This window comes from Pelmatolapia mariae, linkage group LG6, assembly GCF_036321145.2.
Source record: "Pelmatolapia mariae isolate MD_Pm_ZW linkage group LG6, Pm_UMD_F_2, whole genome shotgun sequence".
NCBI classification, from domain to species: domain Eukaryota; kingdom Metazoa; phylum Chordata; class Actinopteri; order Cichliformes; family Cichlidae; genus Pelmatolapia; species Pelmatolapia mariae.
Window position 1 is genome coordinate 44,480,689 of NC_086232.1, and position 17,557 is coordinate 44,498,245.

A 17,557-nucleotide genomic window follows, 5' to 3' on the forward strand; every position below is an offset into this window, starting at 1 on the left:
GAACAATTGCGATATTCAACTTCTTACAAATAAGTCAGTGACAGTGTTTTTGGTCTTAAGAAGATGACATTCAATACGAAAGCCTCAGCTTTGTGTCATAGACCATTTGTTTCATGAACACTTGTTGAATAAGAAGTTGTGTAAAAGGAGCAGAGATGGCAGATAAAGAGCCGCAAGGTTCCAGGCCCAGGGCACAGAGCTGCAGTAGCGGGACTGGCCACAAGAGGGCACAAAAGTACACCGAAAGAGGTTTGGAAGAACAGCTCGGCAGGCACATAAACGCAAGAAGGTCCAAGCTGTCACAATTAACTGCAAAAATGAATAAAATTAGCGGACTGATGAAAGAGAATGAAAGCCTTGACATTGTTGATGAACATTTAAGTAACTTTTCAAAGCTACATGAAGAATTCTTACGGGCAAATGATGATGTACTGTCGCTGTTGCCAGAAGATGAAAGGAATGTGGACCAGATGCTCTGGTTCAATCCAAAAAAGGAGCAGTTCAGTGCGTTTATGACTGAAGTTGAGAAATGGATCATGGTAACAAGACATCAGCATCAAGATGACGTGAGCCCAGATGACAGCGTGTCAGTGACTGCTAGACCATCTGCAAAGAAATCAGGTACCAGTGTTGGAAGAAGCTCAGTCAGTAGCCGCTCATCGAGGTCGTCCAGAGCTTCTTCAGTATCATCTGTACGGCAGAAAGAGGAAGCAGAGCGCGCTGCTCTGCTCGCACGAGCCGCTTCCTTGAAACAGAGACAAGCCTTGGACATTGAAGAATGTAAGTTAAAGGCAAGAAGAGAACAGCTTGAGATTGAGACAGCTATTGCTGCTTCGACAGCCAAAATAAAAGTGTTAGAGGACTGTGAATATGACAGCTCTAAAAATGATGTGGAACAGTGTGAATCAGCTGTTAAACAGTTCAGCTTCCAAGAGCCAAAGGTACAAGGTGAACATCATGGGCAGTCAAAGGTAAACAGTCACAGTGTAAAACAAGAAGATGACTTACACCAAACTGATGCCAGTATTATTCCAATGAATCTATGTGAAGTCATGTTGAAACAAAATGATATCACTGAGATGTTAGTCAAACAACATAGACTGTCACATTTGCCGCAAAGAGACATTCCCATCTTTAATGGTGATCCACTTGAGTTCATACCATTTATAAGAGCCTTTGACCATACAATTCATGACAAAACTGACAGTGACAGTGACAGGTTATATTACCTTGAACAGTTCACCAGAGGTGAACCCAGAGATTTGGTAAGGAGTTGTCAGCACATGAGTCCTCAACAAGGCTACAGTGAGGCAAGGAAGTTGCTGTTTTGTCATTATGGTAATGAACTGAGAATTGCAACTGCCTACATGAACAGAGCATTTGATTGGCCACAAATCAAAACAGATGATGCAAAGGCTCTTCATAGCTATTCACTGTTTCTCACTGGTTGTAGCAATGCAATGCAAGACATCAGTCAACTCCAAGAAATGGAGATCCCCACGAACCTCAGAGTTATTGTCTCTAAACTGCCATACAAAATGAGAGAAATGTGGAGAGTCTCTGCTTTTGACATTCAAGAAACAAGTGGAAGGAGAGCAAAGTTCTCAGATCTGGTCAGATTCATAAACAGACAAGCAAGAATAGCTGCAGATCCTTTGTTTGGTGACATTAAAGATGCTGAAGATAAAGCAAAGTCGTCTGCAAATGTGAGAATGAACAGATCATCCAGGCAAAGGGGAAGCACATTTGCTACAAGTGTTACACAAGCTGCAAATGAAAGGCCACCTGAAATTAATAAAAGTGCTTCTTGTCACACCAGCAGTGCCTCCCAGAAACCATGCATATACTGTGAAAAACTGCATACACTGGCAGAATGTCAAAAGGTCAGAAACCAGCTTTACAAAGAAAGACTAGAGTTCCTCAAAGCAAAGGGTCTGTGCTTTGCATGTCTGACACAAGGTCATCTGAGTAAGGACTGTAAGAAAAGATCATTGTGTGAGTACTGCTCTAAGAGACATCCAAGTATGCTTCATCAGACAAGGGAGGAGGACAGTAAGGCAGATGATTGCATCCAGAGAAACGTCTCTGACATTCCCACGACAAGTGATGAAACACACATTTCAGGCAGACTTTGTGGAGCCACAGGGGCCGGAAAAGACATTCATGTGTTATCGATCGTCCCTGTGTGGGTTAAGTTAAAGAAAGGCAATAAGTTAATTGAGACTTATGCTTTCATGGACAATGGGAGCCAAGCCACATTCTGTTCAGAAAAGCTGATGAGACAACTCGGTGTAGAGGGTAAGAAGACAAAATTCATGCTTCGCACAATGGGACAGGAAAAGATGGTGACAAGTTACCACCTGTCAGGATTAGAAGTGTGTGGTTTAAATGAGAACACCTATATAGACCTTCCTGACATTTACACTCATGCAGACATTCCAGTGTCTAGGGAGAATATCCCTACTCAGGATGACTTAAAAAGGTGGCCACATCTTCGGCAAATCAGGTTCCCACATTCAGATGCAGACATTGGACTTTTAATAGGATGTGATGTGCACAAGGCTATGGAACCATGGGAGATTATTCATAGTAAAGATAACGGTCCATATGCTGTTCGAACAGTCCTGGGTTGGGTTATCAATGGCCCTCTCAAGAGAGATTCTTGCTCTACTCCTTCTGACAGAGAGCTGAGTGTTTCTGTAAATCACATCTCTGTCACTAATGTTGAGAATCTTTTGATGCAACAGCTCAACTATGATTTTCCAGAGAAAGCCTCTGAGGAAAAACAGGAAATGTCACGAGAAGACATGTTTATGGATTCTGTCGATGGCACAGTTGAAAGGATTAATGGTCATTATAGTATAGGTCTTCCTTTAAGAAACAAAGCTGTCAAAATGCCAAACAACCGCAGTGCAGTAATGCAGAGGGCAGAGAATCTGAAAAGAAAATTAATCAGAAACACAGAATTTCACAAGGAGTATCAGAGCTTCATGTCTGACTTGCTGACTAAAGGCTATGCAGCTCAGGTACCAAACACAAAGACTACCCCTGAAATTGAGAGAGTTTGGTACATACCACACCATGGGGTGTACCACCCCCAGAAAAGAAAACTCCGTGTGGTTTTTGACTGTGCAGCATCCTTTCAAGGAAAATCACTGAATGAAGAACTCTTGCAAGGGCCAGACCTAACGAACACACTGATTGGAGTACTAACAAGGTTTAGGTGGGATCACATTGCATTGATGTCAGACATAGAAGCTATGTATCACCAGGTGCGAGTACCTCCAGAGGACAGTGATCTTTTGCGTTTTCTCTGGTGGCCAAATGGAAACTTGAATGAACCTCTGCAAGAATACAAAATGATGGTGCACTTGTTTGGGGCAACATCCTCCCCAAGCTGTGCAAACTATGCACTGAAAAAAGCAGCAGAAGATGCTAAAGAAAAAATGCCACTAGCAGCAGTTAACGCTGTTCTGAACAACTTTTATGTAGATGACTGTCTTCTGTCAGTTTCAGATGAAACAGAGGCATGTACTATGGTCAGGGACCTGACAGCATTGTGTGAGAGTGGAGGATTTCACTTAACAAAGTGGATGAGCAACAGCAGAGTTGTTCTTGCTTCCATTCCTGAAAAGGAAAGAGCAAAAGAGGTTAAAGATTTGGATTTGAGACATGATGCACTACCAGATGAAAGAGTCCTAGGAGTGAACTGGTGCACAGAGACAGATGTATTCAAGATCAGGATAACTGAAAAACCTGTGCCAACGACTAGGCGAGGCATCCTCTCATTTGTAAGTGCAATATATGACCCACTGGGCTTTTTGTCTCCTGTCATTCTGCCAGCAAAAATCATCCTGCGAGAGCTATGTGGCAGGAAGATCTCATGGGATGAGGAAATCCCAGCTGAACTGGCTCAAAGGTCACAAGTTTGGCATTCAGAGCTTTCAAAGCTTCATGGCTTTACCGTTAACAGGTGTTTGAAACCTGCTGGATTTGGAGTGGTCATATCTACACAATTGCACCACTTCGCTGATGCTAGTGAGAGAGGTTATGGAGTCGTTACTTACCTCCGTATCACAAACCAAAAAAGAGAAACTCACTGCTCATTCATTATTGGCAAGTCCAGAGTGTCTCCTCTGAAGCAGATAACAATTCCACGTCTCGAGCTGACAGCAGCTGCAGTTGCTGTAAAAATGGACAAGCTCATGAGAAAGGAGCTGCAAATGCCACAAGAAGAATCTGTGTTTTGGTCTGACAGTACCACTGTTTTAAAGTACATCTCCAGTGAGAACATCAGATTTAAGACATTTGTAGCAAATCAAGTGTCACTTATTAGAGACAACACAAAACCAAGTCAGTGGATGTATGTGAACTCTGAATTAAACCCTGCTGACCACGCTTCAAGAGGGATGAACACAGACACATTCATGAAGTGTTCAAACTGGATTGCTGGGCCAGAGTTTTTGACAAAAGATAGGAAAAACTGGCCAATTTCACCGGACATAAAAGAAACACTAAAAAATGACGTTGAAGTCAAAGAGGTGATGAGTGTGAATGTTACAAAATTACATGAAAATCCACTAAACAAACTGTTCTCTCACTATTCAGACTGGTACCGTCTAAAAAAGGCAGTTTCCTGGATACTTATGTTCAAGCAGCTGCTTCGCAGGTTAAGTGCACATCAGAAGCTTCTCATGTCACAAGCAAGCGACTGTGAAAGCAGCAAAAGGAAAGCTGAAAAGGTTGCAGGTCAAATGCAGCAGTTCAAAACATGTATTAAGGGATCTTCACTTACCACTGCAGATGTTGCAAAGGGAGAAACTGAGATTGTTAAGTTTTGTCAAAATCAAAGCTTCGCAGAAGAAATTGCAAGTCTTCAGAAAGGTGACAAGCTTAAAAGGAGCAGTCACATTGCGAAGCTGGATCCTTTTGTCCAGGATGGAGTTTTAAGGGTTGGCGGTAGGTTGCATGAGTCTGCACTACCAGCCGATGTTAAGCATCCAGTGATTCTCCCTAAAGGTCATCATGTTTCTACTTTGATTCTGAGACACATTCACCAAGAAACAGGTCATGGAGGAAGGAATTACACATTATCCAGGCTGAGAGAAAGATTCTGGATTCCACAGGTAGATTCAGCAATAAGAAAGATCCTGTCAAAGTGTGTAACATGTAGAAGGATATCTGCGAAACCTGGTGAACAAAGAATGGCAAACTTGCCACAAGATCGCCTGATTCCTGACAAACCTCCATTCACAAATGTGGGCATAGACTACTTTGGACCTTTTGAGGTCAAGCATGGGCGCAGCAGAGTTAAGCGATATGGTGTATTGTTTACATGCCTTGCTGTTAGAGCAATACACATGAAAGTTGCCCACTCACTTGATACTGATTCCTGCATAAATGCATTCAGGAGGTTTATTGCAAGACGAGGTCAAGTGTCTGTCATGAGATCAGACAATGGCACTAACCTTGTGGGTGCAGAAAAGGAAATGCGTGAAGCAATCAAGGGATGGAATCATTCAAAAATCTCAGAAATGCTCATGCAAAAAGGCATCACCTGGATATTTAACCCCCCAGCAGGGTCACATTTTGGAGGAATCTGGGAGAGGCAAATTCGCTCAGTTAGGAGAATTCTTAACCAGATCCTAAAACAGCAACCTCTGGATGATGAATGCTTGCAGACATTGCTATGTGAAGTTGAAGCAATTGTCAACGGCAGGCCAATAACAAGAGCGTCTAATGACCCCAATGATTTAGACGCACTTACACCCAATCATCTACTTCTTCTTAAAGGGCAGCCAGTACTGCCACCGGGATTGTTTCAAAGAGAGGACTTGTATGCAAAAAAAAGGTGGAGACAAGTGCAGTACCTGTCAGACATCTTTTGGAAGCGTTGGACTAAAGAGTATTTGCCGCTTCTACAAGAAAGACAGAAGTGGTTAGTGACTAGGAGAAATCTGAGACCAGGAGATGTTGTTCTCATAGTTGATGACAGTGCACCAAGAAGTTCCTGGTTAATGGGAAAGGTTGAGAGTACAGTTCCAGACTCACATGGACTTGTCAGACGTGTGTTTGTCAAAACCAAAACTAGCGTTTTGGAGAGGCCCATCGACAAGTTATGTTTATTGCTTGAAATGGAGGCAACAGTTTGAATCTTAGCCTCAAGTGTAACAGATTTATGTTCAACACATATGTGTGTTGCATATAATGTTTGGTTAAGCCATTTATATTCCGAGTGTTGATATTAAATGACGCATTATTGTGTTAATATGTAATTGTTATGCCTTAGCAGTAACAATTAGGGGCCGAAATGTTAGCGCCATTTATAGTTATTACATGTTTTATTTTGAAAAGCCTGAAAAGGATATGGTGCTTTTGTTGTGAAAAGTTTGTGAGAAATAAACAAGCGAATGGCGGAGCGACACGATGGTTTTACCGTCGTTGTTGCACAAACCGACGCGTAAAACAGCCTCTTGTCCATCCAGACTCTTATTTTAGATATAAGAGAAATAGAGAACTCCAAGAAGAAACAAGATAGCCGCTACACTCTCCATCACCGATGGAGGCGTCTGTGAGGAGCAGACGGTGGAGACACCTGTGCATCGGGAGATCCCAGCAGGTGCCGATCAGAGAGGATCAGACGGTCTGAAGAGTCACGCGTGGATTCATCCTGCAGATCTCAAACTGTTTCTTCCATGTTCTACTGTAACGTCAGGAATAAATAAAGTTTTTTATATGACTGAGCTTCCTTCAAAGGGCCTCAGTGGAAGGTCAAAGGTGATGAAGTAAAAGTAAAATGAGAGTTTGTTTCATCTGAGAGGGAAACTACTCACAGATGGATTCTGGGAAATGAATGTTTTAAATCCGGGTCTAAAGGACATACCTTAGCCCCTTCTGTGACCCACACCACGTGATCCTCGTGTGCACGTGCACGCCAGGCTCCGTCCTCCCCAGTCCTGCGCTGGGATCAGTTTGATTTCGTCATCATTACTTTCTAAGCGCAAACACTTTGGTCACGTGCTTAAATTCAGAATAAAATCCGAATCTAAAAACTTTCAACGACAAAAGGATGCTTTTATTTAGAAGGCGCTCCCCGGAAGTCTCACCTGTGTGTGGCTGTGCTGTCAGTGAGCGAGTTCTCTCAGAGTGAGCGCACCTTCGTCGGCATCACTCACCTTCAGCCTGAGCGGACTCACACAAACTCTCCAGGACTCTCCAGACCGGCAGGTCGGGCATCGCGGCCACCCTGCAGCGGCTCCGGGAGAAGGACCGGGGCGCGGGCAACAACAGCCAGGCGCACAGGTACCTGAACCAGGACTACGAGGCTCTGCGGCAGCACTGCCTGGAGACGGGTCAGCTGTTCCAGGACGACACGTTCCCGGCACTGACCTCCTCCCTGGGATTCAAAGAGCTGGGCCCGAACTCCTCCAAGGTCCGCGGCGTGTCCTGGAAGAGACCCACGGTCAGTACCCGCTCCAATCCCGCACCTGTCGCACCTGCGTTACCTGGCACAGGAAGCGTGACCTCAGAGAGCTGGCTGTTAAAAACCCTTTTGCTCAGTTTTCTCCTCCATCAATCAATCAATCAATCAATCAATCAGTCTTTATTTGTACAGCAGTGTTGGTGCAGGTCAGGCAGCTGATGATGACTGTTGCTTCTGTGCAGGAGCTGACCTCTGACCCCGAGTTCATCGTATCCGGGGCCTCGAGGACCGACATCTGTCAGGGAGCTCTGGGTGAGAAACTGCTGTTCTTTGATTACCTGCGCAGGTAACTCAGGTAACGCAGTTGACCCGTCAGACCGGTTCCTGTAACTGAAGGAAGTCCAATCGCACCGCAGTGTTCAAATCATTTTATTTGTCTGCGCGACCATTGCAGAGCGCGCTCGTCTGAAACGTTGAACATCCAGCAGGGGGTGACTGAGAACACCAGAAGGCGAAGCTGATGGTAATGTGGCGTTTCTGGCGTGCAGAGGATCACGCACATGTTTGTGTGACTTTTATACGTTAAAGTAACGTTCACGCTGCTCCCTGGTGAAGACGGTGCCGCCGTCTACACGCCAGAAGCGGCACCTTTCAGGGTTCTGTACCCCATTTCTGCAGAGTCTGCCCCGCCCACATCTGATAACGTTAGTGGTTCATATTAAAGTAGATAAAGGTAAATTCTTTTAATTGTATCTGAGTCGATCAATCGATGATGGATGATAGAAAACGCACCCATGGGCGGGGGACAACTGAGACGGTCTGTTTGTGTTTCACATCCACAGCAGACACACCTGAGGTGGAAAATTCCACTCAGCTGGGTGTGGCAACATGTGTGTGTTTTTTAACAGGTGTGTGTGTGTGTGGGGGGCGAGTGTCGTCTTGTCAACACAAACTACAAACATGCTGACAGGTGAGTGGGTGGCAGCTACTTCACTGTGACGTGAGCGTGTAGTCTAGTAATAGTTTCTATAGTAACAGAGGGAGACGCCCAGCAGAGTGCAGCCAATCAGACGGCAGCTTCCCCTGTAAAGGTATCTGGCTCCAAACGAGGAAACGGGTGAAGTTTTCTTTGAAAACAGGTGTGAAAAACACCTGAGGCAGGTGTGTCATCCACCTGTCAAACATGTTCTGTTTACATCTTACAGCCTGTAGAGTAATCAGAGTATCAGCTGACTGCGTGGCCTCACAGGCCCATCGGCAGGTTAAAGAACCAATCAGATTTGGCTTTGATGTCCATCAGCAGTTTCCCCTCGCCGACTTCATATTCTGTGTGTGCATTTTCCTTATTTGACTTAAGTCCCGCCCCCTGTCTGTTGTCATCCAGGTGACTGCTGGCTGCTCGCCGCCATTGCCTCTCTGACCCTGAATGAAGAGATCCTGGCTGGAGTGGTCCCGCAGGGTCAGAGCTTCAGAGATGGAGAGTACGCCGGCATCTTCCACTTCCAGGTAGACTTTCAGAAATCGCCCCGCTGACACCTGCACGCCGTGGCGGCGGCTTTGCACTCACTAACCCATCTCCGGTCTGTCTGCAGTTCTGGCAGTTTGGAGAGTGGGTGGATGTGGTGATCGACGACCGGCTGCCCACCAGAGGGGGAGAGCTGCTGTTTGTCCACTCGGCCGAGGGGAGGGAGTTCTGGAGCGCCCTGCTGGAGAAGGCCTACGCCAAGTAAGACCTGACCCGGCGTGGCCCAGACAGAGTCCGGTTCTGTCTGAACTGGAATCCCAGTCAGAGTCCGGACTGAGAACTGGCTCCAAACCAGAGTGAACTTCACTCTAGAATAGAATAGAGTAGAGTAGCCCTTTATTGTTATTGTACATGCAGGGCTCGCAAAATTGCTAGCCCGACGTCCCGGGGCTAGTGATATCTCCGGCCGGGCGACCAAAATCTATCTCAGCCCCGCCCGTCGGGCTATATGATGGCCCGACGGGCCTTAAACCTGCATCCAGGTTTAAGCTATTCGGTTAAACCTGGATGCAAAAAATACACTGCAGCCAAAATATTTCATAGATCAGCAAAACTAATCAATCTAATAAACTTAAACCTGCACCATCCTCCCTATTCTGGTATTTTAAAGAGTACTTAGGTTGTTTAATATTTCCACTAACTAACAGGGTTAGGGTTACTTGTTGTTCCTAGAGTATTTAAAAGTAGAATGGGAGGCAGAGCCTTCAGTTTTCAGGCCCCTCTTCTGTGGAATCAGCTTCCAGTTTGGATTCAGGAGACAGACACTATCTCTACTTTCAAGATTAGGCTTCAAACTTTCCTGACCATGAGCTGTGATCGCTCAGATCACGTGGGGATTGGTCTTTATGCTGTGACTCCATTAATCTTTTAAAAAGCAGCTGAAGACATTTCTATACAAACAAGCTTTTAATACATTTTTAGCTGTTTTATGTTAGTATTTTTTTATTTGTGGTTTTATTTTGAAGAACTTTGTGATTTTTATCTGTGAAAAGTGATATAAATACATTTTACTTACTTATTAGAAACACTGACTCCTCCCACCAGGTTTACAAGGTCGACACCACACAGCTTTTATTTTGGAGGTTGTGATCGCTGTGATTGGTGACGTGTGATGTCACCGCAGGTTAAACGGCTGTTATGAGGCGCTGTCCGGAGGAGCGACCACCGAAGGCTTTGAGGATTTCACCGGAGGAATCGCCGAGGTCCACGAGCTGAGCCGACCCAGTCCGCACCTGTTCCTCATCATTCAGAAGGCTCTGAGCCGCGGCTCGCTGATGGGCTGCTCCATTGATGTAAGAGGGCGGGGCTTGTTTTACACCAGACTCTGGGCATTAAGGATCTCTGTAGTGACCGGCATTAACAGAGCACATTTTAAACACTTCTCTGTAACCAATCCGAATCTTGAAGGGGCGGGGCTTACCATACTAGCCCTGTACATAATTGTGTAGAACCTGAACCTGCCTCAGGTATTTACCTTCCATCGCTGAAGCACACAGTTCTGGTTTCCGTTCGGTTGTTCTTCAGAGGAAGTGAGGCGACAGGAAGTGACATTATTATCCTGTTGTTTTGTTTCAGATCACGAGCTCGGCCGACTCCGAGGCCATCACCTCACAGAAGCTGGTCAAAGGCCACGCCTACTCTGTTACAGGTGCTGCTGAGGTGAGACACAACTGTTAACAAGCCCCACCCCCTCAGTGTGGTTGTGTTCTTCCTGCAGTCATATACACTGCATTTCCCATGATTCTTAGCTGTGACGAATCAGTCTGTTTGTTCTGACCTGTTACCCAATCGCACGATTTGGTGAGTTTATTTAAAACAAGAAGAAGAAAGCTCGCAGAGAGTCATTATCAATGAGGCACTGATTCACCTGTAACTGTGTGTGATTGGTGCAGGTGGAGTACCAGGGGGACAAGGTGAAGCTGATCAGGATCAGGAACCCCTGGGGTCAGGTGGAGTGGACCGGAGCGTGGAGCGATAAGTGAGTGATTTCAGGCCTCATCAGGTGTGCTCTGCTCTCAGATCAGCTGCTTTAGACGGCACACCTGCTGATACAAGGAACCAGAATAACCCGTTAACCACGCCCTGTGGGCGTGACGTGTGCTCCGCGACATGTCTGTGTGGCTGTGAGCAGAACATGAGCACAGCATGAGCTGCTCTCAAAGCTGTTTTGACAGAATGAGTCACCTGAACAGGTGTCCGTGAGTCTGCCCCTCCCTGCTCAGGCGGAGGCTGAGTGTCTGCTGCCCCCTGCTGGCAGGTCGCTGCAGGAGTGAGACTGGAGAGTGGCAGGTTAAGTGTGAGGTCAGACAGATGCTTAGATTACAATAGAAGGCCTTTATTGTCACTAGGGATGGGTATCGTTTAGGTTTTATCCGATACCGGTGCCAAATCGGTACTTTTGAAACGGTGCCGGTGCTCGAACCGGTGCTTAAAGAATGGAGAACACAAACTTCATCCAAAAACCTCTCATGTTTTTATTTTTAGCAGTGTCTTTTTTTCTGCAAAATGATAAGAACCGTAACAACATATAAACATCATCTGTGCAAAGATTTATGTTTTTAAAGTGAAACAGTGAAAAATTACAGCGCTGTCAATACATGAATATCCAGACGTTGTACAAAAGTGTCCAATTCTGGCACACAATTGGACACCATGCCAGTTGAATTTTTTAGGTATTTAAGAGCAGACATTAATTAATTTTATTAACATGCCTAAAAATGCTTTTTTTAAAAATACGTTTTTGAAGAATTAACCATACATTTACATGGTAATGGGCCTTTTCTGCCATGGAGCGCTTAATTGGCCTCTGGCCCTTTAAACTCTGAGGGGCTGTAACTTTGGTTTCTTTTGGTCAATTTGCATGATTGACACCTCTTTTTAATTGTTTGAGCCAATAGAGTCACAGTAACGATGCCACGTTCACGTTACTTCAACCAATCAGACGTTCCAAGGCCAAAACCCACGTGGGCCCAAATTTACTGTATGTGACGTCTGTCCAGTCACGTGTCTATAGGTGGCTCTAAAATGGAGGTTGTTGACGGAAAACGACTCTGATGCGGCTAGGTAGGCGTGGTAACTGCTGATAATCACATGGCTACCGGCTACCGGCGAAAATAACGGAGGAAATCTGGACGTAAGCCAATTTCTGTCTTAGCGCATTTGCGCCGCTGTGTGTTTTTGTGGTCTTCTTTTGCGGCTCATTCAGTGAATTTTGGTCAGAGTGTGGTGAAACTTGGTGTTTGGAATTGGTGATAGCTCTGGAAGATAACCAGCTTTTCTTTAGCCGGTTACATGAAGTCTGGAGAATTTCTGGTTCGCCTTGTTTGTTTAGCGGACTTGTGCGCATTTACATAACTGCTCGTTTAATCATGGCTTGTTTTCGTTGAGTTTGGTGGTTGTAGAAATGGTTTATATGACATTTTAGCTGAGATTCAGAGGTTTCTGTGGATACCTCACATGTCTGGACTTATATTTCTCACCCCGTGTTATAACCGATTAAACGTGATCGCCTCCTTTTTGCTCGCGGTACCGGGGGCGTGGGGCTTAAAGCACTTGTTGCAGGCTGCTGAGTTTGCATCTTTTGCTGTGAAGTACAGCCAGACTTTTGACCGCTTCGCCTTGGGCATTTTAAAATCTGTAGCTCTGCTCTAAAAGAACGTACGTACCTGGGCCCGCCTACTATTCTTGTAAAGGTAAAATGATTGGCTAGAATCCAAAGTGTATGACATCTCAAGAAAAAAAAGCACCGAAATGTGCGCTGCTTTTCGGTCTGGTTACTACCGTTTATGTCAGAACCGGTGCTATAATGGCACCGGATACCGGTACCCATCCCTAATCGTCACTATACAGATGGACAATGATATACAGAGAGGAGAGGAGAGGGCAGCCGATGATCTTTTGTGTTGTCTTGACTACACTTTAGTGCAGCTGCCGTACCATACTGTGATGCAGTAGGTTAACAGGCTCTCAATGGACGAGCGGTAGAAGGTCAGCAGCAGGTTGGAGTTCAGCTTGTACTTCCTGAGGACTCTCAGGAAGTGCAGCCGCTGTTGGGCCTTCTTAATGACCGCTGAAATGTTGTCTGTCCAGGAGATGTCAGCAGAGATGAGGACACCAAGGAACCGGAAGGTGTGGACCCTCTCCACACACTCACCGTTGATGTAAAGGGGGGCTAAGTCAGTGCTGTGCCTCCTGAAGTCGACAATGAGCTCTTTGGTTTTCTTAGTGTTCAGTGTCAGGTTGTTCTCTGAACACCAGGCTGCCAGCTTCAGGACTCTGTAGGCTCAAAGGGAGATGAGTCCGACTACCGTGGTGTCATCAGCAGACTTGATGATGAGATAGTTGTTGTGGGTCGAACTGCAGTCGTGGGTGTAGAGAGAATACAGGAGGGGGCTCAGCACACAGCCCTGTGGGGAGCCGGTGCTCAGTGTGCGAGTGGAGGAGAGATGGGGGCGGAGCCTCACAGTCTGGGGCCGGTTTGTGAGAAAGTCCTTTATCCAGGCACATGGTGCTGGCGTCCACGGTGCGCTCAGGTCATCTCAAGCCTGCGTGCTGACGGCTGCTGTGCGGCGTTGGTCTGTCAGGATCGCCTTGAGGCGACTGCTGTTGTGATTTGGTGCTATAAGAACAGAGCTGAAGCCTCTTTCATCAGATGACCATGACCTTTAACCTTTAACCTGCAGAGTCTGAGCTCAGGTTTGCTGCCATGATTGTGTTAACACACCTGTAAACTGCCCAACTCCTGCATTCATAGAGCTGCTCAAACTGATTAACAGATCAGTTAATCAGTGTATTGATTATTGTCACCTGGCTGCTGCTGTGAGGTGGACTCACAGGTCTGTGACCCCGACCGTTCGTCTACCTGAGAGACAGACTGCACATTTTTCACAGGTATGTGGAACAGGTGACGTCAGTGGCTCACATCACTGGAGGAGGGAAAACGAATAAAGTCAGAATAAAAGTGTAAAGCTGGGGGGTTACCTGGGTGTGAGGCGCAGAAAAAATGATGAAAACGATCCATGCTGTCACTTCCTGTTTCCTGACAGCTCCGCGCAGTGGCGTTACATCAGCGACGAGGACCGCGAGCGGCTGAGCTGTCGCTCCGAGGACGGAGAGTTCTGGTAAAACTTCACCTGTGTCGTATCTCCACCTGTGCTCACGCTGGGCTTCTGTGGCTGCACTGAAACCCTGAGCTCTGTCTTGCAGGATGTCCTTCTCCGACTTCCTGCGTCATTACTCCCGACTGGAGATCTGCAACCTGACGCCCGACGCTCTGAGCGACGACGGCGTCTCTAAGTGGGCTCTGTCCAAGTTTGAGGGCACCTGGAGAAGTGGATCCACAGCCGGCGGCTGCAGGAACTACCCCGGTGAGTGAGCTTCCTTCCTTCTGCTGGTTAGCAGCTGCAAGCATGTTGTTGATCATTACTTAAACTAATGAAGCAGATGTAATAACAACTTTCAGAACTTCTCGGTTTTGCATGTGATTGGCTCCAAAACATGTTCATCTTGCATGCACCAAAAAAACCTGGAGGACAGACTCTGAACCAACAGGAAGTCCACCATATCCACCTATACAGTTTCTTTTTCCTCATCAGCTTCAAGTTTGGTCCAAAGACCTCGTGATGCTTTATTAGACAACTGGGTCAAAGAAAAAGGTCTCTCCCTGCCAACCCTCCATGACTGTTTAAAACAAATACATCGAGTGATGTTCAGCGCCGCCACCGCTCAGAGACAAACACTTCGTAACCATCTTGAGCTCCGTGTGGTCGCGCTGGCTCTGATTAGAGATGGCACAATACCACTTTTTTATGTCCGATACCAATATCATAAATTTGGATATCTGCCAATACCGATTTGAATCCGATATAGTTAATTTCTTAATCAATAAAACTGTTTTTTAATATCTTGCTGCATTTTGTACAAGTTCATACTCAAGTTTAAAAAAACAAACAAAACTAAAGCTATTCGGTTAAACCTGGATGCAAAAAATACACTGCAGCCAAAATATTTCATTGATCAGTTTTGCTGATCAATCTAATAAACTTAAACCTGCCCCATCCTCCCTATTCTGGTATTTTAAAGAGTATTTAGTGGAAATATTAAACAGCCTAACTAATAGGGTCGCCAACTCCCAGCAAAAAAAAAAAAAAAGGGAACCACCCCCCACCCTCCGCCTCGCGATGCTTAATCGACGTAATCAACTTTAATTTAATGCACGCAAAAAAAAAAAGCACAGAAATCAATTTTTCCACAAAAAATAGATTCAACATCTTTCTTCAACAGAACTGCAGACTGCACAGATGGTTCCCAAAGGAAAAAGTAATATAGCTTACTAGGATATATTAGACTTAATAGTTACTATATACAGTAATGGACTTCTATACATTTTACATCAGATTAAAACTTTGGTTTTGGTTCTAGACATTTTAAATGAGAATAAGAAAGAAAAGTATGTCTTTGTGCCCCCTCTCCCTGTTCATGCCCTATCGGCCCCCCTGGCTAAACTTTGCTAGATCCGCCCCTGCACAGTTAGCAGCCGTCAGCTGTGTAGAAAAGCATCCTGGTGTAGAAAGTAATATTAAATAAATTCTAACAACAGCTGATCAAGCTTAAACGTGCTGCTGTTGTTCAGCTGCTGGTTTCCTCTTTCTGGTGCAAAGTGGGCGATAAACAAACAAGAGAGACGATCAGCTGATCATTGATCAGTTTCAAACTTCATCATCACGTCACTGTCTAGGTTTTGACAAGTGCAAAATTTTCTGCCTCCTTCACATTTCCGACACCATCCAGTGGGCCGGATTGGAGTCGCTGCCAGGCTGATTCTTGCCCCTGGGCCTTATTTTTAACACTGATTTGCACAAATCATCATCAGTCCGGAGGGTAACCGCTCCAACGTCTCTGGACACTTCTGGTTCCAAATAAAACTGAGGAAAAATTAGTCGAGCGGCAGTAAAGATATCAGCGTTTTACCACAAAACAGGAAGCTGTTGCGACTTCAAAGTAGTGTTTTTTTGTTTTACTTTTTTCCCCAACCTGTCTGAACCAACAGTCAATATTAAGTGACATCGTAGTGCCACCTGCTGGCAGCAGGAAGTCTGCAGAGACCTGAAGAGGCACACGGCCAGATGCAGAACGTCTTCGATTCGTCTGAGTTTAGTTTTGTTGTGAAGGTTCAGCTTCAGTGTTAATGTGTGTATTCCTACTTTACATTCCTCACCTTTAACTTGAGCTCTCTATATCAGGTGGAGGTGAGCTGAAGGGGGCGGGGCTCTCTGACAGATGCGTTCTGATTCACAGACACGTTCTGGACAAACCCGCAGTTCGTGATCAAACTGGACGAGGAGGACGATGACCCCTACGACAATGAGGCCGGCTGCAGCTTTGTGGTCGGTCTGATCCAGAAGGACCGCAGAAAAATGACGAAGGATAGAGAGGACATGCAAACCATCGGCTTCGCCATCTATGAGGTGAGATGAGGCCGTGAGCGACGCCTGTAGGCTGGATATAGAACATGTAAGACGTAAAGGTTTCTGGAAGGAAGGTTAAAGGTGACAGATATCATTGATAACATCTGTGCAGAGGCGCGTCTGACCTGCATCCTGTCAAAGATTAAACACCTGATAGTTGGAGCTAATCGATCATATCAAATCACGACAGCAGTTGACTCGTAAGGTAAAGTCCCTACAATAATATAGACAAACCCCAACAATGACCTCCTGTGAGCAAGGAGTTGGAGACGGTGGGAATGAAAAACTTTTGTTTTATCAGGAAGAAACTTCAGGAAAGTTTTCAGGAAACACTGTTAAATGTTCAGTCTCTATGTCATATGTTAAAACTAGAGTGTGATTAAAGTGGTGGGTGGGTTCTTTTACATTTTGACAGAAGCCAATTGAGTCTAATAACAGATTAAATGCCATGTTGAGGCTGTCATTTTTAGCATCTACATGGATGTTAAAATCACCCACAATAATTATTTTATCTGAGCTGAGCACTAAATCAGATAAAAAGTCTGAGAAATCAGAGAGAAACTCTGTGTAAGGCCCAGGTGGACGATAGATGATAACAAGTAAGACTGGTTTCTGAGTTTTACAGCTGGGGTGGACGAGGCTAAGCATCAGGCTTTCAAATGAATTAAAAGTCTGTCTGGGTCTTTGGTTGATTAATAGGCTGGTGTGAAAAATTGCTGCCACACCGCCCCCTCAGCCTGTGCTTCGAGGTTTCTGGTAGTTAGAATGACTCGGGGGTGTTGATTCATTTAAACTAACATAATCATCCTGCTGCAACCAGGTTTCTGTAAGGCAGAGTAAATCGATTTGTTGATCCTTAGCAGAGGGGGGTTAACTGTACCCTCGTGTGTAACAGACTCTGCAGCAGTCATAATCGGACCTTTCTGGCAGATTCTGGTCAGACTGAATAGCAGCCTGAGGGTGAAGATGAACCTTCCTTGTTTGTGACTCGTGTCCTTCCCAATCTTTGAATCTTGTTTCTGTGTTTCAGGTTCCTGACGAGGTACGGGGTCTCCCGCGTTCACCGCTCCACCTTCTGCCAGCTGAAGGAAGTGAAGTCACTTAGCAGTGCGCTTAATCGGCTGCTCCACGGTCTGATTTGAA

The 17,557-nt window shown here is 45.5% G+C and overlaps 1 protein-coding gene across 1 annotated transcript in view; it reads left to right on the top strand.

Annotated features, from left to right (window-relative positions):
- Positions 1 to 536: 536 nt before the first annotated feature.
- The window catches only part of capn2l (calpain 2, (m/II) large subunit, like), a 31,896-nt gene continuing 14,875 nt past the window's right edge, over positions 537 to 17,557 (top strand). The window contains exons 1-12 of the mRNA XM_063477362.1: positions 537 to 941; positions 7,220 to 7,462; positions 7,666 to 7,735; positions 8,808 to 8,929; positions 9,016 to 9,149; positions 10,072 to 10,240; positions 10,524 to 10,607; positions 10,841 to 10,926; positions 13,994 to 14,068; positions 14,154 to 14,314; positions 16,245 to 16,414; positions 17,445 to 17,456. Of these exons, the coding sequence (XP_063333432.1) occupies positions 537 to 941; positions 7,220 to 7,462; positions 7,666 to 7,735; positions 8,808 to 8,929; positions 9,016 to 9,149; positions 10,072 to 10,240; positions 10,524 to 10,607; positions 10,841 to 10,926; positions 13,994 to 14,068; positions 14,154 to 14,314; positions 16,245 to 16,414; positions 17,445 to 17,456 (1,731 nt within the window). The remainder of the gene's footprint in view (positions 942 to 7,219; positions 7,463 to 7,665; positions 7,736 to 8,807; positions 8,930 to 9,015; positions 9,150 to 10,071; positions 10,241 to 10,523; positions 10,608 to 10,840; positions 10,927 to 13,993; positions 14,069 to 14,153; positions 14,315 to 16,244; positions 16,415 to 17,444; positions 17,457 to 17,557) is intronic.